Source organism: Galendromus occidentalis, unplaced genomic scaffold (genome assembly GCF_000255335.2).
Source record: "Galendromus occidentalis unplaced genomic scaffold, Mocc_1.1 scf7180000075836, whole genome shotgun sequence".
NCBI classification, from domain to species: Eukaryota; Metazoa; Arthropoda; class Arachnida; order Mesostigmata; family Phytoseiidae; genus Galendromus; species Galendromus occidentalis.
The window spans coordinates 122,853-143,239 of record NW_003803826.1 but is presented as its reverse complement, the minus strand read 5'-3'; the positions used below and the strand labels follow the sequence as shown (position 1 = coordinate 143,239).

At 50.9% G+C, this 20,387-nt stretch overlaps 4 protein-coding genes across 5 annotated transcripts; 2 read left to right on the top strand and 2 right to left on the bottom strand.

Annotated features, from left to right (window-relative positions):
* Positions 1-447: 447 nt before the first annotated feature.
* Positions 448-7,289, top strand: LOC100907778 (inverted formin-2). Its single transcript, XM_029112987.1, has 17 exons — positions 448-555; positions 669-779; positions 954-1,179; positions 2,045-2,160; positions 2,328-2,487; positions 2,638-2,816; positions 2,904-2,986; positions 3,163-3,613; positions 3,923-4,513; positions 4,636-4,800; positions 4,980-5,146; positions 5,262-5,369; positions 5,431-5,568; positions 5,654-5,834; positions 5,972-6,130; positions 6,249-6,342; positions 7,198-7,289. The coding sequence occupies exons 1-17, from the start codon at positions 448-450 to the stop codon at positions 7,287-7,289; spliced, it is 3,129 nt and encodes a 1,042-aa protein (XP_028968820.1).
* A 472-nt stretch (positions 7,290-7,761) lies between these two features.
* Ada2a (Transcriptional adapter 2A) lies at positions 7,762-10,925 on the bottom strand. Its single transcript, XM_003738224.3, has 11 exons — positions 10,765-10,925; positions 10,330-10,501; positions 10,059-10,167; positions 9,808-9,914; positions 9,544-9,704; positions 9,270-9,397; positions 8,996-9,153; positions 8,649-8,777; positions 8,351-8,483; positions 8,052-8,219; positions 7,762-7,944 (listed from the first exon to the last, which is right to left on the bottom strand). Exons 2-11 carry the CDS (start codon positions 10,395-10,397, stop codon positions 7,762-7,764), a joined length of 1,344 nt encoding a protein of 447 aa, XP_003738272.2. The 5' UTR covers positions 10,398-10,501; positions 10,765-10,925.
* Positions 10,926-11,010: 85 nt separating this feature from the next.
* Positions 11,011-12,231, top strand: LOC100905605 (thioredoxin domain-containing protein 17). 2 transcript variants are annotated; one of them, XM_003738210.2, is made up of 5 exons: positions 11,011-11,074; positions 11,308-11,507; positions 11,634-11,718; positions 11,862-11,943; positions 12,040-12,231. In XM_003738210.2, the coding sequence occupies exons 2-5, from the start codon at positions 11,369-11,371 to the stop codon at positions 12,103-12,105; spliced, it is 372 nt and encodes a 123-aa protein (XP_003738258.1). In that variant the 5' UTR covers positions 11,011-11,074; positions 11,308-11,368; the 3' UTR covers positions 12,106-12,231. The 2 variants fall into 2 exon arrangements, with proteins under 2 accessions (XP_003738258.1, XP_018497122.1); XM_018641606.1 differs by having other exon boundaries at positions 11,017-11,507.
* Positions 12,232-17,173: 4,942 nt separating this feature from the next.
* Positions 17,174-18,900, bottom strand: LOC114828521 (uncharacterized). The gene is made up of 4 exons (XM_029112986.1): positions 18,694-18,900; positions 18,367-18,576; positions 17,454-17,590; positions 17,174-17,270 (listed from the first exon to the last, which is right to left on the bottom strand). Exons 1-4 carry the CDS (start codon positions 18,898-18,900, stop codon positions 17,174-17,176), a joined length of 651 nt encoding a protein of 216 aa, XP_028968819.1.
* Positions 18,901-20,387: the final 1,487 nt, after the last annotated feature.

Genomic DNA, 20,387 nt, shown 5'->3' with positions numbered 1-20,387 from the left:
TGCCCGAAACGCGCGAGGACCGATACTCGGAACTGATAGATGAAGAGTACGGCGATGCTACGGGAAACCTGAAAGAAATGATTGAAAGCAGCTGACGGCTACTGGAATTTTATTCATCGCGACGAGGAATCTGTCATGCTCAGCCCGGCGACGTAAGGAAGGGTAGCGCTCCAGATTGGAACTTCACTGACGGAGATAGAATAATATTCGCGTAGTAATTGCCGTCCGGTATTGAGATGCGATCCCAAGGACCTCTCGAAACCGATCGATGCACCTGCGCGGAGCGCATGGCGCTTGCATCATGACGTTGAGGTTTTCCTAAAGATCTCTTCATCTTGTGTAGGCACATCGTCAGCTTATGATTTTCCATCAGACCAAATTAGCAATTCCATGGTGTTCTTCGCTGTACGCTTTCAGTTCGGAAGAAGCCGAGTCCATCGTTCGAGAATGGACGATCGAGACAGAAGATCGCCCGGAGAACGTACTTCTTCTCGGTGGGCGAAGATTGTGAAAAAAGCCAAGCCCGCACAGCTATCAGAAGATTCCGAGTTAAAGGTAAGAAATCGAGTCGAGTATCAGGAATTCTCCCGTACGTGGAAAAAAGTTTCGAGGAGAGAAATCACGAACGTCCTCCTTCGATTCCCATTGATATCGAAGCAATCCTCCAGGAGCACAACCTCGCTGACGACATAAGATGCGGAAACTACGACACCTGGACACCGGAAGCTTGCATCCAAATATTGAGAACTCCCACGGTAGAAAATTTCGCGGGACTCAAGGTACGAAAATTCTTCGGGGTCTTCTGGAAATTTCGTCGTGGGTTCGGATTGGTTCGAGCCCAAATGCTCAACGGCTCTCAATCTGCGTAATACGAGCAAAACCGTCTCCGAATAAATGAGCATCCGGCGAAAAATTCCGTAACCCTTCGTCGCTGAGCGGATCATCTATTCAAGAAACTTCTGTACCGGTCCGACACTGTGTGGATGGAGGAGTTCCTGCAGCGTGAGGGTCTGGAAGCGCTCTTCGAAAGCTTGCAGAGACTCGCCCAGAGAACGACAACCCTTCAAGGAGCAGTCATCCTCATCAACTGTGTGGAATGTTTGCGAGCGGTGATGAACTGTCCGGCGGGTCTCAATCACATCGTCCAGCACCATCGCTACACGCGAAAGATACTTGAAGGTCAGTTTCGAATTTTCGTATTCCGCTTCTCAGACCGATTTTCCGCAGTTGTGTGTCATTCACGGGGTCCAAATGAATTTCTCAATGATTGATTCTCATCGTCTGGCAATCTTGTCACCTGATAGCGACCCTCAATTGTCTCGCTCTGGGCAGAGCGACGTAATTTACCGCAAGGCTTCCACTGTGGGGTTGAGTCAGAGGAGCATGAGCGCGGATTGACTCACGCTGCTTCTCTAAAACGCAGCGTGAATTGGATTTCCCTTCCGGAAGACTTCAATGAGAAACTTCGAAGTAGCTGCCGTGCGTCGGGAAAACCATGTGGTTTTGTGAATAGACGGGTCATAGACACGACCATATCGTCACCTTGATGTACCATTTATTCCACAATCCGGAAGTAGTTTGAAATTTCGCAAAGCTTTCGGCGAGGTGCGACTAAGGTTTCCCAAACAACTCGAACATACATCACCGTGCCGAAAGCCTCGTCGGTCGACAGAATTTGTTTCTGTGAGCGAAAGCTGCCAAAAAGTGCGAGAATTCAGGGATCTATTGGAAGTGGGCTCGCTCGAATGTTGTGTCAAAATTCACGCCCCAACGCGCTATTGTTCGAGGTGGTTACTGTTTCTCACCGTGACAAGATACACGAGGGCACCTAAGCCGAGTTCTCTCGACGAACACTGCAACTACGGCTCAGGAACCTCCAACAATGAGCCCGACAAGATGACCCTCAAAGCATAAACTTGTCCACTGAGCTCTTCCTGCGCGGGGGATGCTTATGAGAGCTGCTCATCAAGAGGGCCGTAAGAGGGGACCTTACCAATTTAAATCAAAATTAATAATATTGACAAGATGAGATGATTTTTCACAGCTTTCGCATCGGAAAACGTGCTGGTGAAGAAGCAAGTCGTCGAGCTCCTCAGTGCTGTTTGCTTATACTGTCCGGAGGGTAATTTCCTCGCCATGGATGCCTTGGATCACTATAAGGTGCGTCCATGAGAATCGGCCCGCAGGAGAGCCCTCGATTCTCTTACCGTATCACGAATTCAAATTCAGAATCTCCGCTCTGGATAGCCCCCCATATTGGGAAGGCTTTTTTTCTGATCTAACATCGATCAGGTCCCTAAAATTTTCGAAATATATCGGGAGAACAGAGATCACACAACATTCCCTCGAGGCTCGGATACTTGGTCGACGACTTGAAGGAGAATAAATGCGGAGCTTACACGGTTGCAATCCTAGCTTTTATCAACTGTGTGATCTTCACTGCGGGAGGACCCTTGGAAAAAGCTCGAATCCGCAACGAATTCATCGGTATGATCCTTCACGGAACTTTCTTCGCGGGCTCACCGAGAAAAAAAAACTCCCGGCAAGCAGGCCTTTCTGACTTTTGGACTAACCCATACATTTCATCGGAGCCTCATTGTCGACAGCACTGGTCATCTAATCACTCCCATTTCACAGCCCATGGCTTGCTCGATGCGATCAAATTCTTGACGTCGACTTGTGAAGAAGAAGACGTATTCGTTCAAATCGAGGCCTTCGAGAGCGATCGAGCCCGAGACGAAGACGCTGCTCTCGACGAACTCCAAAGAAAGTTGGGTGTGGAAACCATAGAGCATTTTGCCACCGTCATGGAGAAGGTAACCTATATATGAACTTCCGACAGAAATAATAGTCCGCTTCCATGAGGACTTCGGAACAATATCTAGGGACATACTTCTCACCAGATATCCAGCGCACCGCACGCGGTTGCATGCCTCGATTTAATCCTTCAGCACTTGTGCAAAGTTGATCCAGGCCGCCCAGAAAGGTGAGGCATTTTTCTCTTGAAGCGAAACCGAGACGGCCGAGCGAGATCGTGGGATCGGCCACAGGCCATTGGCCGTGGGGTTGGGAGAACGGCCACAGAATAATATTAAGGGGTCTGCTTAGAGAGAGATCGCTTGTTGAAGTCAGGGTCATTGAGGCTCTTGAGATTACTTTCAGCAACCTTGTTTGGGACATCCTCGAGCGCTTGTCCGCAGCTCTCTCGGGCAGCCACGGATGCGAGCCAAGCCTTGTGATTAACCTCCATCATCGACTCCTCGAAATCCTCAAATCTACACCTCAGCAGGCTGCCCTCCCCGCGAACGTGAACACGAGTAATGGGGCTATGGGTTCCAGTGGAGCAAACTTGCCCACGATTAAGGAGAGACATTCGACAGGAGACGTCGACGAAGATCTTGCGGAGTCCAAGAAGGAGGACCACGGTGTGGAAGAGAAGACATCGGAGCCGAAGTCATCGCGCGTGCCCAGTTTCCTCAAGAAACATAACATTTTCAATCAGCTGACCCGGAGAGCGAGTCGCAGGTTTCAGAAACTAACTCAACGGCACAGACCGCCCCGAACGGACAATGGAGGTCTTGACCCTGCCGGCATCACCAGAGATGCGAATCCGGTAAGGGAGCACCTCGCCCGGGCTCCGGCTCCCGAATCTATGAACACGAAAAACCTGATCTCACGAAATGCTCATCTCGGAGCGTCGATAGCTATGGATTATCCCGTTCCATCACCGCGGGAGGCTTCAGCTACCCTTGTCCCGGACTCACGCCGTAGAGCCTCGCCCATAGATGATACTCGAAGCACATGTTCGGACCTTCTTCTATCGGATGCCCCGCTATACCTCAATCCTACGATTTCCGCACTCGGTTCAACATCGCCTTCCAGTGGTTGCGCTCCCACACTCACTCCTCCCCGATCTCCAGAGCCGCCGGTGTCGGCATCCGATTGCTCCCATCCTCCGCCTCCTTTGCCGTCTCCCACACCTACGAATGGCTGCGATTCTCCTCCTCCCCCTCCGCCCCCACCACCGATGCCTATGAATGGCTGCGTTTTCCCTCCTCCCCCACCTCCAATGCCTATGAATGGCTGCATTCCTCCTCCGCCACCCCCAATGCCAATGAATGGCTGCATTCCTCCGAGTTCCGGAATCAAGCTCGGCCCTCCTCCCCCTCCTCCGATGCCGACACTCGGTTCTCCTATTGGATCAGCAGACGTAATTTCGCCGTCTTATCGAGCGACTCTCGGAGCGGCTGCTCAGACGGCCAAACCGATGTTCTTCGCGACACTGCCAAGACCGTCGAACAAGATGAAAACCTTCAACTGGATGAAGGTTCCCGATAGAACAGTCATGTCGAAAAAAAATATTTGGAAAGAAATCCTCAACACAAACGACACGGTCGAGGGTAAATTAGATTTCGGTCAGCTCGAAGCTTTGTTCTGCCAGAAGTCGTCGAAAAGCGCAGATACGTCCCCTGGAGATCGGCTTACGAAGAAGAAAAGCAAGGAGCCGTCGAAGGTGAGATGCGTCCGGAATCTATTGGAGTTATTGATATAGGCATTATTTCTATACATAAATATGTATATCATGCTGCCCGGGAGCTTGTTCAGGGGAACCAACGGAGGGCCATCATTCCCCAGGTGAATCTCCTCGACGGCAAGAGGAGCATGAACATCAACATTACGCTCAAGCAGTTCAAGTTGAACCCGCTTGACTTGGTTGAGATGCTCCGCAACTGTAAAAGTTCGCAGCTCGGAGCCGAGAAGCTCAGGATGTTGCAGAAGGTCCTGCCAACGAACGACGAGGTGAGCTGATCTACCCCTCAGGCTAATGCAATGATACCGCCTGCCTCGCTCTTTCCCTAGAGATCGAAACGTGGCGCAAAGATTGATTTTGGATGAGTATCGAACAAATCATCAAAGATGTGGACAAACAGTCGACCATTGAATTAGCGGTTGACCCTCCCATCTGAATTTCCCTTCAGATCACATTAGTGAAGAGTTATAACGGGGAAAAGGAGAAGCTGGGTGAAGCTGAAAAGTTCTACCTGGCTCTAGTTTCTTTGAAGCAATTCAACCTCTACGTGGAGGGTCTGCTCCAAATCGAGGAGTTCGAACCCACGGTCAACTCCTTGCACTCCGCGTTGAGAAAGTAAGTTTCCGCCGTCTCGGGACATCATGTCCTCGATCCGGAGCCGCGACTTCGACATCGAAATCATGATTCCGCTGCGGTTTTCTGATGTCTCAAGGTTCTTTGTCTTGCTCAGATACGCGAAAATATGCAACACCATCCTCACCAGCAAGGCCCTCCAGGATTTCCTCGGGCTGATTTTATTCGCGGGGAATTTCATCAACTCGGTAAGCCATTCGGGGATGTTCCACAGCGGCAGACGCCATCTGAAATCCATCCGATTAGAATGCGTATATAAGGTGAAGGGTTTCTGTTATGCAGAATAGCTATGCCGGTAATGCCAGTGGGTTCCAATTATCGACATTGAGTCGACTCCTAGAGACCAGAGCGAATCAGCCGCGAGTGACTCTGCTGCACTATCTTGTCGACCAGGCGAACACCAGGTGAGCGCTGAGAGGACGGAAAGTCTCAACGTTCGGAAAAGCTCGGGTCATTCATTCCAATTATCTCTACTGCCCCGATTTGCAGTGCTCCTGATTCACTGAACTTCTTCCTCCACGACTTGGACGGGGTCGACGTCGCGGCGAGATTCTCACTCGAAACGGCCAGAGCAGATATCGAAACGCTGCGGAGAAACTTGAGTAAACTAGAGAACAGCGTTCGAAATGCCGAGAGTCCTCTGAAGGAGCATCTGCAGGAGTTTTTGAAGGTGGTGCATTCGACAGTAGTCCTGCTTGAGCTTATTACTTGTTCCGCGTTCCGCTCACCCCCACGGCGAGCGCAGGAATCGACGAACCTCGACCAAGGCCTCGACCTTCCATGGATTGAGAATGGCGTTTTCCACAGAGGGCACAAATCGGGGAGCTCGAATCAGAAATGACAAGAATTACAGAGCTGAGCAAAAGCATAATGGAACATTTCTGCGAGGATGAACGCTCCTTCAACATCGAAGAGTGCATACGTCTCTTCGCGACATTCTGTGCCAAAGTCAAGGAGGCGCTAAGGGTCTGTGGAACAACGGATCTACTTCCAGGGATGAAGTCGTGGAGCCACGCTTCCGTCTCGCAAAGAATCCATAATGTTTTTTGAGCAAGACGTTTTCCCTAAAATCGCGATCTTCCAGGAGAACAAAGAACGAAAGCTGATGGAGGAGAGAGTCGAAAGGCTGAGGAAAGCTCGGGAAGAAGCGACCAGAAATGCCCCCAAAGGAATCAAAGGTACTTCTCGGATCAAGGGAGTGTGTCTAGCCACAGTCGGAGGATCGAATCGAGGGAATGTTTCGAGGCACATCGAACATTGGACTAAACATATGGGGCGATTCTGGCTCGCTCAAGCAGGGGGAAAGGGACTTTGAACCCGACAGCGAGCCTCGAATCGATGGAAATTTCCCGATGGGTTTCTAATGTTACTCTCACTCCGATCCATCGAAAGGCCGGCATCATTCATTGGCGCCGTGTAGCCTCCTCTGGTCCTTGGAGGGTCCCTACGAAGAAATGCATCCTGACTCCCTCGATATGTTGCTGGCCCTCCTCGTCGAATAGATATGGTGAGGCATGCGAGCCCGTCGAATACCGAGTCTCGATTTCGGAGGCGCCGGTCGGAAATGCAACTTCGATCATCGCTCTAGGATTGATCGGAGCAACTCGTTCCTTCATTCTATTCCCTGTTGTCAGCACTTGGCCATGACACGAAAGTCTGAGACACAAGCTGAAGGTCTCTGGAAAAATCCAGGACCGCCATCTTGCGGACCATCATCCATCTTCTTGGAAGTGGCTCTCCGGGACCTTCTCCCTGAGACCCGGCCACTGGCATGTTCTGGATTTCCTCTCGTGCACTTCTCTTATGCAAAAGCGAACGCTTATCGGATGGGGTGCTGAAGATAAATCCGCCGATAAATCTGTACCGTCCGAACTCCTCAAGACGGAAGCCATTGAATCCACGCTCCTCGAGCTTGACAGCTTCCAGCGATGGAAGACTTGCGCTCTTGAGCTCCGAGGATTCCGCTCGAGCCTTCCCGAGGAAAAAAATGCTTTGAGCTTGTGATTTAGCATTCTGCCTTCATTAATTTGCAGTGACCCTCATTCCTGAAGCGAATTGTGCTGTCGACAATCTTCTGGAAGAGATTCGACGAGGGGACTTCAAGCTCAGAAAACTCGTCTGCTGATGCTGATCGCCGTCTCTTCGGGGAGCTTGACCTTACCACGTCTGCTCCGAGACAAACGCTCTCGAAGAGCGACAGGAGAATCGAACGCGGGGTTCATCGAAAATGAGGCAGTATCTGGCTCAGAAGACGATTATTTCAAACGGTGATGATGATGAATGAAGATGCGGTTCAACTAAGCCCGCTGTTCCTCGATCGATTCCTGGAGTGTGAAGGCGAGTTTTGTTATGGAGAGAGAATCACATTCTGCATAAAGCGCGGCCCACCCAGAAAATCCCTGATTTTAAAGTATGGAAAGACTTGATTTATTCCTCTCGTCTCCTCATTCCCCTGTAGGTATATCATATGGATTCTGCCCGAGAATCTGAGATCGCTTGGCACTGCCGTATATTGCAAACAAGATTGAGATTCCTTGAGAATTATCTCAGCGTCACCGTAGAAACTCATCGAGGGCTGCCTCGGTAGCCGGTGGTTATCATCGATGTATCTGGTTGTTTTCCAGTAGGAAGTCGTACAGACGTTTCGTCTTGTTAACGTCGATGTTGCACACTTCTCGCGCTCGAGAGAGCCGGAGTCCTTCGCTTTTGCGACACTCCGCGAGTAATTGATTTCTCATACTGAGGAAGGAAGAGGGAGCGAGCCTCAGGGTGGAGCAGAACTGTAAGTGAAGGGGGCGCATGTCAGTCTTGAATGCTTTGATCTGCCGAGGACGTCAAAGCTTTCGTTAGGGGTCGAATCGGCGTCGGAGGTCAGACCTGTACTGACCTCTTTTTCTTGCGGGGAGAGCTTCTCGAAGTTCGGGAAATTTTCGATGGCCAGCGGTGGGGGAGCTGGTTTCTTCTTGCGGGCTCCTTTATGATCGCCATCGTACGTTATCTTGGACGCTTCTTCGCGGAACCGCTTCTGAAGGAACTTCTCCAATGCAGCATCGTTCTGGAATCAGAGTGCATTGAGTTTTAAGTGACCTCATAGATCCCTCGAAACCCTCGAAAGATCTCTCGGATCTCTCCGCGAATGAGAGTCGCCGATGATGTTCTCCTGGCAACCTCGAAGCCGACGCTCACCTTGCGGTTGAAGAACACGTCTCTGCACTGGCTAGGTTTCACATGGAGGTTCCGCCGCTGGATATCGAGTCGTTTGAACTGGGGAATTTCTTCTAAACGTTTGAGACCGTTGGTTCGGGCCTTCTGGAGTGCGCTGAAAGGTTGATATGTTCACTATCACGTAAGGTGTGCTAGCTTGCCCTCGATCACCAAATCCGCCCCAACTATAAGGGCTCCAGTCAAGGAGACCGCCGTGTTCCTTCTGAGAGTCGACGTGAAGGACTTTCGGAAGTCGATCAGGCCAGCACGTGTGGCTCACCTGATTTTGTGCTTGAGCTCTTCGACGGCTTTCATTGACTCCATCGCTGACAGGAAAGCATCGGCTGACATGATCTGAACCAGCGGGAGGAGACCTCGCACATTCCGTTCACCAAAGTCGTCGGCGTATCTGCGTGGATGGAATCCCCGACTGAGAGTCCATCATTCGAATTCAAGAATCTATTTTCGTCCGCGAAACCTTATGTTCAATTATTATCATCGAAGATGCACTCCACCGCAGAATCGCAAAGCTCCAAGATTCGTGCTTCCTTGTATGCTCGGATGGCCGATTTACACACTCAGACACTTCATCTTGTGGCATTGGAGAATCTATCAGGAGCGACAAACCTTGAAATCCAGTGAGCGTTCTGCGAAGCGTCCAGCAGGCCGTGTTCCGCGATGACCTCCTTGATACGCTCTCGCTGAATCAGACGAGAGCGATAAATTTGCACCATAGCCATTTGCAACTCTGGAAAAAACGGAAAATAAACACATGATAACTTGTGCTTGAAATATTTTATAGGCTCAGGCTTATCTTTTCATTTCCCTTATATAATCCATGGGGCGCGCGAGGGAGCTCACTCCTATCCAGAGGATCGAGATCATCGACGTCGAACGAAACGTTATTGAGAATTTTATCCGCAGCAGCATCCGGCTCATCGAAGAAATCCCCCCGAGGTGGACAGTAGCCAGCGTAGAGCTCGGAGTGTTCCACACTCCCGAGCTCAGGTCTCAAGGGCACCTTGGAAGCTGGAAAGCGGTCTTCACTTGAAGTCAGAGCCCTTGTGAGCTATCAGATTGTTTTCGACAAGCCAAACCATGGACTCAGCTGGAGGGATGGGGCTGGAGGCCCACAGGCCACCGAGAGCATTTAGCCCCACAGAAGGGAATCTTACGCAGATAGAGCACAGGGGACGGCCCGATGTAGTACTCAGGAGGAATCGTATCCTTCTTATCATCGCCCTTCAGATCTTCTAAGTCTACGCTTGCAGAGCCATAAATGTAGTGCTTCATGTAATGTGTCTCACACTGCAGATCCGTTTTGTTCCCCATCCTCCTGGAATGATCGAGGATGTCTACGGATTTCGTTCGACCCCGGGAGTGCATCATAACAGCTCAGCTCCAAATCACAGAGCTGTGAAAATGAACACGAAACTCACTTGGCGACGTCGACCCAGTTGCCGAGACCGCACGCTTCGATGGCTTCGAGAAGTTTGATTTCTTCAGCTCCTGTCCAGTCCCAATCCAGTAGAGGTTGGTCTGCAGTCTGGAATCAGACACATCGGAAGTGATGGAAAGTTCGGGGAGTCTTCGGCTCAGCGCTGAACGATCGGACGGCTCGATGCGCGTATGCTCCCACCGCGTGATCAGGGGGGACGGAACGAAAAACGCGTAAAATATCGGAACTCACCAAAACAGCGTAGGAGTGATCACTCTTGTGATCGCCGAACTCGACTCCATAGCTGAAGCATTGAGTACAGATCACGCCTGCGTGGCATCCCTCCTCACGGCATTCAAAGCTTCAAATCGAAGGACACTCATTAATCGAACCTGCCTTCCATCGGAATCGGCCAGGGAACACGCCTGCTCCGCGTGAGAGGCTCGACCAATTCTCTCGAACACCATCCGGATCATAATCGTCGAATCTCTCCAATCGAAGTCATTGCGCAGTAGATTCCTACCGAGTCACCAGGATATCCACGACCAATCCGCATCCGGAACACTTCTCCTCTTCTTTCATAGCGTCCATGATGTTCGTCGCTGCTCCGGAAAATAGCCTCCGCCCGACGACAGCCTGATGAATGGGTGGGGGTTGTCCAAGGGAACCGCCTCGTTCCACTGCGCCGCATGAGGCTGTCATGGTTGGAATTATTTATTGGTTCGCTTCCCCATTACCTTTGTGGAGCTGCTCTTCGACAATACCCGCCAAGACGGATGTAGAACCTCGAGAGGGCAGTCGATTCTAGAGCTCAGTTCGCAAGTACGCGCAAGAGAAGTGAAGAAATCCATACTCCGACATACTTGTCCAGACCGCAAACTAGCACTTCCATTGAGAACAAGCTTCGCACGTTCGAAGTTGGAGCAGCCTCACAGAAACCTATCGTTCTCAGTCTTACCTCTAATTGGAATTCCCTCTCATTGTGGGCAGGCGATCTGGCACCTGGGTTGTAATCGTGGTATATGGGCAAGTAGTTCAATTTTCTCAGAAACTCTGAACACCGGTAGGAAGTCGGCGGCGAGAGGAGCGGAACAGAGAACTCATGCGCCTGTTCCGCTCTCGGTCAGCTGTTTCGGCGCGTTTCGAAAAGCCCGCCAAGGACAGTTTGCGCGCGCCTTCTTCAAATCGTGGAACGCCCGCTTCTAGGAACGAGGGACGGTGGTTCCGTGAATTCGAAAGGATCGCTACTTGCAGCTGAATCAGTGACAGTAAGCATGAAACCATCGATAGGATGGTATTATTCTGCCCGCGGAAACTCCTGGGGCTGAGCAAGACCTGCCAAATGACTAAGGATTCTATTCCGGAGTCAATTCAAGCTCTCGGATCGAAATCGATAAGTCCGATCTCCTGTAACTCAGTCTGTCACCCCTAGCTAATTATCTCCGGGAGACCCAATGGGAATTCATATGAGGAGCGTCAAATATTATTCGTTTCCCGATAGATACAGGGACTCCGCCCAGTTTCCTTGCCCGGACTACCCCACCAAGCTTAAGAGGTCCGTAATGATTCGCAAGATCGTCGGGGGCCTCGAAGGTCTACTGACAGCACTTTCCACCGTCTCCGATCAGAAGAAGACGTTCATTTACTTCATTGGCGACCGGAACGCTTCAGGCGAAAGCTGGTGTCCGGATTGCAGAGATTGTAAGTGAAATTCAACAATCGGTTTCATTCTCTCTCTCGGTTCGGCTACCTTGATTCATTGTGTAGAACTTATGCCCCAAGTGAGCGATTCAATGGCAAAATAATGGCAAATCTCAATCATCTTAGCGGATCCGGTCGTCTCTCAGGCGCTCAAAGATTTAGAACATTTAGACGTGAGCTTCGTGACGTGTGAGGTTGGAGATAAGCCGTAGTGAGTACCATCGACTTCATGGGGTTTTCAATCTTAGGGACAAGGAATTCGCTTATATTCCGATACCCATGATTGAATTATATTCCGATACCTATGCCGCAGGAGGGAATATAATTTCATCGCTCTGCCTTTATATTCTCTAGCTGGAAAGATCCGAATAACGGTTTCCGGAATACGGAGAAGCTCAGGATCAGCAGCGTGCCCACTATCATTCAATGGAATACGGTAGGGATTTTCAAATATTCCCGATTTGGAGTTTCTTGAATTATGTACCCGATGATTCGAAACAATGAGATCAGAATTCCACCTCGCTATCCACAGGATCGGAGAATTAGTGACGCCGATTGCTGCTCTATTGAGAAAGTGAAGGAATTCCTCTCTGAATGAAAGTGGAAGCTAGAAATCCGAGTTGCGATCTACAAACGGTGCGGCTGAAGAACGGAAGATCTCCGGTGTCTTATGGAGAAGTTCCGCAGCTGATGTTGAGACTCCTCGAGGAATAAATAACTATTTGCCGTTAATGTTCTCCGATCAATGTTAGTTTCGAGCTCGAGCATCTGCGTGAAGCAAGGGGCCGGATATTCGCCGAACACGTCTCCAAGAAGGTTGCGACGGACAGAATCTGCGTAGAAGCTCATTGCGACAATATCGTAATTCCTCCAATGCGTTCTCAATTGTGCGGAGAATCCCGCATATTGACCATAAATCACAACTTTTGGCCGTTATTGGATACTGGAAGGCCCGTCGATATCTGTATCATTCCTCCGAAGCGACAAACCTTCGTGGTGGGATTTCCTAAAGAAGAGGGTCCAACCGACCGCCCTCCGCACATTCTAGACCTAGAGAGCGTCGGAGTCGGGTTTAGCTATCCGAGATCGTAGCTTCCTCTCTCTTCTGATGAGATTCCTATCGGACGGATCAGCTTCCCTCATGCCCTCATCTTCACTAACCAACGAGCTCCAGAATCGGTTCACCAATCGGTAATTCAGGCTTATCCCCTCGATAGCTGCATTCCTAAGGAACTCCGACTATATCGACCGTTGTTGGACCGGAGATTACCTCATATTCTTAGACCGAACTTTGATCAGTGACCACGATCATGCGCATGGTCACGGCGAATTCATTGAGAACCTTCGAGAATGCACTGAGATCCATTCGAAGAGAGCACAAGGTAACCCTCGTGAGAGCATGAACCATACGATCGAGACCCTTGCCGAATGCATGTAAAGATTTTCAATGACGGTCCATGAGACTGCAGATCCAGCTAACTTCGGAGAAGATTCTCCAGGATCCGATGTCTCGGTTTTCGAAGAAACGAGCGCTGAGTGATCCCGAGTCTCTCCACGGAGTTCTGGAAAGCGGAGGATTATAATGGTTATCATTGTTGAGAGAAGGTTGAGGGAAATGAGGGAAAGAAGGAATGTGACAACAGGAATTCAATCATCTCGCCATCCTTTTCCCCCGGTACATTTCAGATAGGGTCGCCTCCTCTACATGCACAAAAACGATGGGGTGTATTTATAAACACTTTCGCTCTCACTCTCATCGTCAGTCCGAACAGCCGTTTCCCACCCGGATGACTGCGAGTCCTCGCCTTATGGTTCCGGAATCCTCAGGCTTACGCTGTTGAAGATGATGTCGTTCAAGTCGAGTTCTTTCAAATCGCTCGGGGAGCTGCGGGATCGTGCCAGTGCCCAGCTCAAACAATACTCGCCATATGGTAATGCGAGATCGTGGCTTGGACCGTTCGAAAGTCGTTCTTCGCCGGACCAGGATGAGGCCGCAGACCCAAAGGAGCAACCTAAAGACTCAAACAATCAATCGGATGGAGTCGAGTACACCCAACCACCGAGTGCCGAGGAAAATCTATTCCAACTCTTCCATCTGGAACTCATGAGTGTACTCGAACCAGCCAAGATCGAACTTCTCGGCACTCGCGTGGGAGCCTTGCTAGTGGATCGTAATCCACACTGGCCACTGATTCGCGACAATGATGGCCTAGCCGTTTTCATTCAACAGACCCTCTGGCGCGTGCTTTTTGGGCGACGAGCAGGGAAATTGAAACGAGCTGCCATGGTGAAGGACCTAGATGGATACTTTGTGGAGACAAGGGTGTTCCCCTGGATGCGCGGAAGTTCGCTAGAGCAATCCACCGCTTTCATGAAAGGTCTTCTGATCGGTGTTATCGGTCGTCTGGCGACCGCGACCGACGCCGAGCCAAAGGTCCACATCGAAATACAGCCGACGAGACTCTTTCGGTTCGTTTTCGGCATACCGCGCGCTTCGGAGAACTCGAACGATGTTTTCGACGAGCACCACCGGCTCTTTAAACTAGAACTGGAGTCACAAGAAAGGGACAAGGGGGCAAAGCGGTTCTCGACGGCGCAATTCCTCTCAGCAGATAGAAGAAGTATGACTCAGAAAACTTCAATTACCCTAGACTCGCAAGGGGAATCCTCTGAACTCTCCGAAGAACTCTCCGGGGAGACGAGTGCCAGGGAAGCGACAGATTCACTCTCGGATAGCCCAATATCCCTTGATTGGACCTCACACGAGGACGCGGACGGAGGCTTCCCGTGGCCGCGGTCCTCTTCGTCAGAACATTTCGATCTTTGAATGAGGAGTCGCGCTCATGGATTTCTCGCGTTACTTAGTGCATAGTCCATTTCTTGATTTAGTGATGTTGGTTTCAAATCTGTTTCGGGTGAATTGATAAATCTCATGCTCAAGGGTTCGGGTATTCTTCGCGATGCCGAGAGACCACGAAAAGCTCAACGATCGAATATCATTGCTGAGAATAAAGGAATCTCTACAGATCTGAATAGGCTCTTCTTCCCTCCTACTCTCCTCTCAGCCAGAACCGTTCCAACTCGCTGTCGAACCCCGTTCCAAAACTCACGGGAAAACTACCGCTGCGGTTCGATTCCCAAAGGACATTCTTCAGATAAGTTGCAGCTTCGTACGTAGTTACCTATGGTATAGGAGGCCGCTCTCTTGCGATCGGACCTCTCTCCTGTTGTAACGGTGTCGAGAGCTCCCTGTTCCAAGCTCCATAAGTACCGAGGAAGCAGGAGACAGAAGGGACTTCGGTTGCCGAGGAGAGGTGCCAGCCCCGGGGTCGGCCGGCGGTACGGGTCCCGACACATTCTCTGGGGGTCCCGGGACATTCTCTATGAGTACCGAGAGGTCCAATCCGGTAGTTTTTCTCTTCCTCTCCTTACGATCCACCCAGGTTGAAACCACACAGCGATCTCTAACGATATATCTCACGAGAACCTCAATCCCCTCCATGGGGAGTTTCAGTGATCGGAGCCAAGATTTCCTCCAGAAACTCTGTCAAGCGGGGGCCCGCTCTGTTTGTGTTGGAGATGGCCAGTTCCGAGGGAAGAGGACAAGGGAACTCGAAAAAGCCTTGGTCGACTCCGAATTCCGTCAGTCCGTCCTATCCAGACCGCTAGCTCAGAAGTCGAGACATCATTTGACTCTGATCGCGGGGGACGAGTACAATCCTGAAACAAGGAGCGATATCCTCCAGCGCGACGGTGACACTTTTTTCTTCTTAGTTTTTCCGCCCCTGGAGTCACCTCCAGAGGAGATGGATTTGGTTCTTCGGCAGATATCGACTCTCCGCTTCAGCGTCAGGAGCGACAGACGAGAGGAAAGCTTTCGCGAGTCACCCGCCGCACATGGTCATGCTGGTCCCTCAGCGAAGTTTGGTTCGGTTTGGTGTCTCCGATTCGGGCCTTGTGGAGCGGACGCCTCCCAATGCTAAGCTCGGGTTTGCGAAGATTCTCCCATGTGACAATGTGGGCATGATGACTCACTTTGCACACGATTCCTAATCCTTCCCGTGGAGGAGAGCGCCATGCCGTTGACTCGAGCTCACGGCGATTGGCCACGGAATGGCCACTCGGATCGCCGGCAGCCCTGTCGTGGTAAGGTGTATTACTCTGATTCAAGCGTGATACTCCCCATTGGAGATGATATGATACATCAATGTTTTATCCGGGGCATCCCCGATCGAGTCATCCGGTCAGCCGTCATCAATTGATTACATTCCTTGAAGTCCCATCGGAAAGATACTACGTCGCGGCGAAGTCGCATTCCGACGCGAGTTCGTCCTCACCTCCGATGCGATGTTCCAATCAAGAAGCGGAACTTCGCTCATTACAACGATACTCCGCGACTCCCCGCGGACCAACTTGGAGAAAGTTTCCAATCAATACTATTCTCTTCGGAACAGAATGGGACTCTGATGCTTGGGTCCGCATTGTTCTCCTCACCGATGTCTTCTTGGAAAAAAATGTGAAGATCAATTCTTCCGCCCACAAGCTTTCTTCGCCACCCGTTCTGGCGAATTCTCTCGTCGGGACTCGAGGGTTGATTACGGATGCGTCATCAATAGAGCCCGTGACTTCATGCAGAGAGCATACATAGATTGCATAAAAATGCATATCCTGGGCTGTTTCTCCCGGAAATGCATATTCTAGGCTTTGAAGCATAATTCTGCACATCCCATATTTTTCCCGCCGATTCTTGCGGGAATTCGACTCTGAGAGCGTCGAACAGCCACCCCAGCACGTTTTGACAAAATGGAGTCCTTGGTTTAACGCAGCGGTTTATTTCGCCAACAACTTCGATTCATTTCCGGAGGTTTCGGACGCTCTGGACGTCAGCGACGCTGCGAGCATCGGAGCGGCTGCTCAATTAGTGAGGAAGCCCTCTGTAAGAAACAATCTCGCTTTTAAAAGCAAACTTCGGGGAGCTTCCGTATGCCATCGAGAAACTGGAAACGGATGGACTGTCTTTGGTAGAAAGCGTGGATATCTCCGAAGCGCTTGAGATCTCAAGAATACACCCGGTGATGTTGGGGATTCGGCCCGAGAGAAATGCGATGCGGTTGTGATTGGTGATGGCGGCTTGAGCATTCTGAAGGATATCTCGGACGTACTTCGGGGGCAGCTCCGCGGGTCGTCCCATTGGCCGCGACCGTCGGAATTCTCTCATTGGCCGTCGGAGATTGCCTGCTTCAAGTACGCACCGATCACGTCGGTTGATCTTGAGAGGAGCTTCTCTAGTTTGGAGCACCTTCTTAGCGACCGTCGTCAGAGTTTCACGTTCGAAAATTTGAGGACGCATCTCATTGTCTACCGTAACCCGTAAATCAAATATGTGCCTGGATTGAGCAGGATTGAGTCAATCCCAAAAAGTATCATGAAAGCTGCGCGAAGCTCCTCGTTTTCTTAAGAGCATATCTCTTTTTTTTTAATGCACATATCGGCCCTCTTCCAGGGCTTATTTGCATGCCATGCATTGGAATAGGATACCTACGCCTATACGATGCGGGGAACGCGAAGCATCGTAATCACGCTCTTCGAGAACGAAGCCGGGGTTCGAATGCCGCAGCTCTCCAAGCGGGCCTTCTATTTTTCAATCTCGCCTGCGTGATCAACCATCAGAAAGAAAACAAACTCGAGTCTGCTTTCATCAACGCGTTTTCTAGAGCTTCTCGACCCTTTTCCTGGATTGCTTGGCGAATTCTGTCCCGATTCCTGGACGAAAAAAGAGGAAGTAAGATCACTCGATCATATGATTCGAACATCAACGTGTACCTAATGCGGCTAATTTACGCTCGCATGTCTGTGTCAAGCGTTCCACGAAATGCTTCCTCCCAAATATGTAGTCGAGCTCAACAACCGATTCCGCGCAGCTCCAACTCTGCCTTTTCGACTAACCTGTCAACCAGAAGCCTTTGCAGCAGAACCTCTGCGAGCTTATTCAGGACTGGAGTGACTCCAGTGATTCTTTGGAGGCGTACTTGGCCCAGATCGATTACTTCGAAGTCCTTGAGTGCGACCTTGCCCGAAAGTACCTGAAGCGAGACGATTTTCTTGCGAGACCTTCCATGTTCTAGTCGTCCTTGGTCCGATTTCCGCGTAAATCGAAGGGAGACATTCCCATCCCGGAATTACATATGGTTAGAATGCTCGATTCTCCCGCTCGCGTCCCGTGGATCGAGCTCTACGATTCTTCCGAAACGATCGAGGATGTTAAATGGAGCATGGTGAGTCGGTGGCGCACATCGAATTTGTCTCGCTGTTTCTTTTGCTTGTGCGGCGAAATGCTGAATCTCGTTCCCCAGATCGCTCGTCCATCCGCCGACTTTGATGCCCGACTGTCGTGAGTAAACTTCGTAGCTCGGCGAGTTCTAAGGTCGCGTCGAGAATAGCTCGAACTTTTGATTGTGAGTGAAACTTCAATCTAGTCACTTGTTCCCAGACAGGAGAGCATCGCATATACCAAGGGCATGAAATTGACGATTTTGCGGCACGGAACGGTGCGATCTGGCGGAGTTATCATTTTCTCCCGACAAAATTCAATAATACTCGGGACCCTCTTGAGGTGAGCAACTCGGATTTTCGAGAAAGGAAGGTCCGATTGCTCATGACTCACGCCGTACCGCCAATTGTACCGGGTCTAGGGAGTCCCGCGCGCGGTCCCGTTCCCTGCCCCTATCTCGATTGGCGCTATCGAGTATGAACCATTCGTGTCTTTGCGATAGTTGAGTGGATCATTTGCCAAGATTAGATCTCCCCTTGGTCGCGAAACTTTTTGATATATCCCGTGGAGGAACAGAGCTGGACCCACGTTTGCTGAGACTTTGAGGCTGAACGTTATGCGCTCGATCTGCGCCAGAATATCGCCCCTCAGTCGGAGGAGCCGCTTCTGCCGAATGTAGTCGATGTGGATGGTGACGGAGTTGACTTCCAAGGTGGCAGTGAGAATGATTCCTCCGAGTCTATTCTGGGTCGTTGCGGGACCTTTCCTCAGCAAACTCAGAAGGTTGTGAATGGTGATCTGCAAGTTGAGTTCTGGAAATGACCCGACAACTACAGCTCCATGAGCTGGGACCTTGCTCATAACACCTCTTTGTCATCCGACACTACCTATACGACTTCCGCAGATCCGACTCACGTTATAGAACTCGAACTGCTTCAGCTGAACGTCATCTACGCGCAGGGGATCCAACATCTCCCGCACCTCCGTGTCGTTCTTCAGGTTGGTGAGAACATTATCGAGAAAAACGTCAGCACTCCGACCTGGAATTGGGAGTTGGCTGATTTTTTCGCTGCGACACAGAGGCAGACCGGTCTGCGCAGCGCCGGTTAGTGACGAATACATTTTTGACAGGTGGATTTTTATGCACTCGCTCAGATGAAATTTTTGCTCCGAGCCATAGTCGTATCTACTCGGGACGTTAATTGGTTCGCACTGAAGTCAGGAGGAGCGTTTTTGCCAAATCCAGGAGCAATATTGCCTGCTCCCGACGCGACGTGTTCCTGCGCTCTGGAGGAGACTCAGACGAAATCATTGCCGTTCCTTCAACTTGGGGCTCTCCCAGCCACGAAAACATTAGCTCCAGTAGATTGTCACTCCCAACGAGCCAATCCTCGTTCATTTCCCGATCGCTGTCAAATTCTGGAGAGTTCCGCAACGTCGTTCCTCGGAAGCCTCGAGCCTAGTAATTGGGGGTGGGGTGGCGAATGAAATGAATCTCCTTTTTAATTCGAAGGGTCATCGTGACTTGTTGTCAGACATTCGATACTTGCCCTGACAGTACGCTGTTAGTACGACACAGCAAGTCACAACACGTAATGTCGACTCCATCGAGATGTTCGTCGAGGTTGCTGGAACCACGCATCTAAGGGGCTTCCCGATCTCGGTATCCACGTTTGGGAGAGATCGAGATCCGATGCGAGCGTTCACTCTTCCCTCGACTGGGCGTATTGTTCTGAGGGAAGACCAAGAGAATCATCTACAGAAACAAGTAATCCACCGGTCGAGTGACAAAACACGGCGACCGCCACTTCCACCGCCGCACCGGCCAATGTGACGTGACTTCCCGTGAGAGTTGTCCGATGAGCGAATGACACCGATGGTGGTGGAGCGCCGCAACTCAATCGACGACAATGGTCTCCGTGAGTTCACGCTTAAATTCAGCTTTTCATCGACAGCCGGAACGAGGGACGACCCTGGCGCCAATTGTCAACAAGAAAATCCGTGGAGGCGCTCGACTCCAGATTTGCTTGGAGGTCAACTCGAAATAAAGGACTTTCTGTTTCGGTGTCTTCTCGCCTTAAAAAAGTGTTGTAGTGCCACCGACAAGAACGTCTCACGGTCTCACAGATCGGTCGCCGGAATAGCAGCGAACGGCAAAGCGGTGCTGGAAGTACTCTACCCCGGAGTTCGCGAGGAGCTCGTATTTCCTCAAGATCTCGACTGCGAATCCCTGGACGGATCCTCGCGTCGAGACCCCCCCCCCTCCGAACTAGCGGACACCGTGAAAACGTGGCGATCGGCAGAAGCTTTGACAGAGGAAAGAGTGAGAATGATCGTAACCTGAGCCGTGTCGTTTTTCGGAGCGTCATCCCGAGTCCGGGGTAAGATTACTCGCAGAGCTTCCGCTCAATGAGGGAAAAACACAAAGGGAGAGGAACGAGGAGCGCGGGTTGGAGAGACGGAGAGGGGGAGATGGATGAGAGGCAGCGAGAATACAATGCAGACTCGCGGGCTCTTTGACGCATTAATTAGATTGGTCCTCCGGTGCCTGCCGGTTAGTCCGCATAGTCCTACATTGACGCCTGGACATCACTCCCTAACACTCAGCG

Coding starts and splice junctions, on each gene's coding strand:
- Ada2a (XM_003738224.3), bottom strand. CDS start 10,397: ATGGACGCTATGAAAGAAGAGGAGAAGTGTTCCGGATGCGGATTGGTC. Junction 9,915..10,058: donor ATCACTCCTACGCTGTTTTG/GTGAGTTCCGAT, acceptor GTCTGATTCCAG/ACTGCAGACCAACCTCTACT. Junction 8,778..8,995: donor AACGCTCACTGGATTTCAAG/GTTTGTCGCTCC, acceptor CCATCCACGCAG/ATACGCCGACGACTTTGGTG.
- LOC114828521 (XM_029112986.1), bottom strand. CDS start 18,900: ATGTATTCGTCACTAACCGGCGCTGCGCAGACCGGTCTGCCTCTGTGT. Junction 18,577..18,693: donor AGCAGTTCGAGTTCTATAAC/GTGAGTCGGATC, acceptor CTCAACTTGCAG/ATCACCATTCACAACCTTCT. Junction 17,271..17,453: donor CAAAGGCTTCTGGTTGACAG/GTTAGTCGAAAA, acceptor TTTTTCGTCCAG/GAATCGGGACAGAATTCGCC.
- LOC100907778 (XM_029112987.1), top strand. CDS start 448: ATGGACGATCGAGACAGAAGATCGCCCGGAGAACGTACTTCTTCTCGG. Junction 4,514..4,635: donor AAAGCAAGGAGCCGTCGAAG/GTGAGATGCGTC, acceptor ATCATTCCCCAG/GTGAATCTCCTCGACGGCAA. Junction 5,370..5,430: donor TCGGTAAGCCATTCGGGGAT/GTTCCACAGCGG, acceptor TATAAGGTGAAG/GGTTTCTGTTATGCAGAATA.
- LOC100905605 (XM_018641606.1), top strand. CDS start 11,261: ATGGGAATTCATATGAGGAGCGTCAAATATTATTCGTTTCCCGATAGA. Junction 11,508..11,633: donor GTGTCCGGATTGCAGAGATT/GTAAGTGAAATT, acceptor CAATCATCTTAG/CGGATCCGGTCGTCTCTCAG. Junction 11,719..11,861: donor GAGGTTGGAGATAAGCCGTA/GTGAGTACCATC, acceptor TATATTCTCTAG/CTGGAAAGATCCGAATAACG.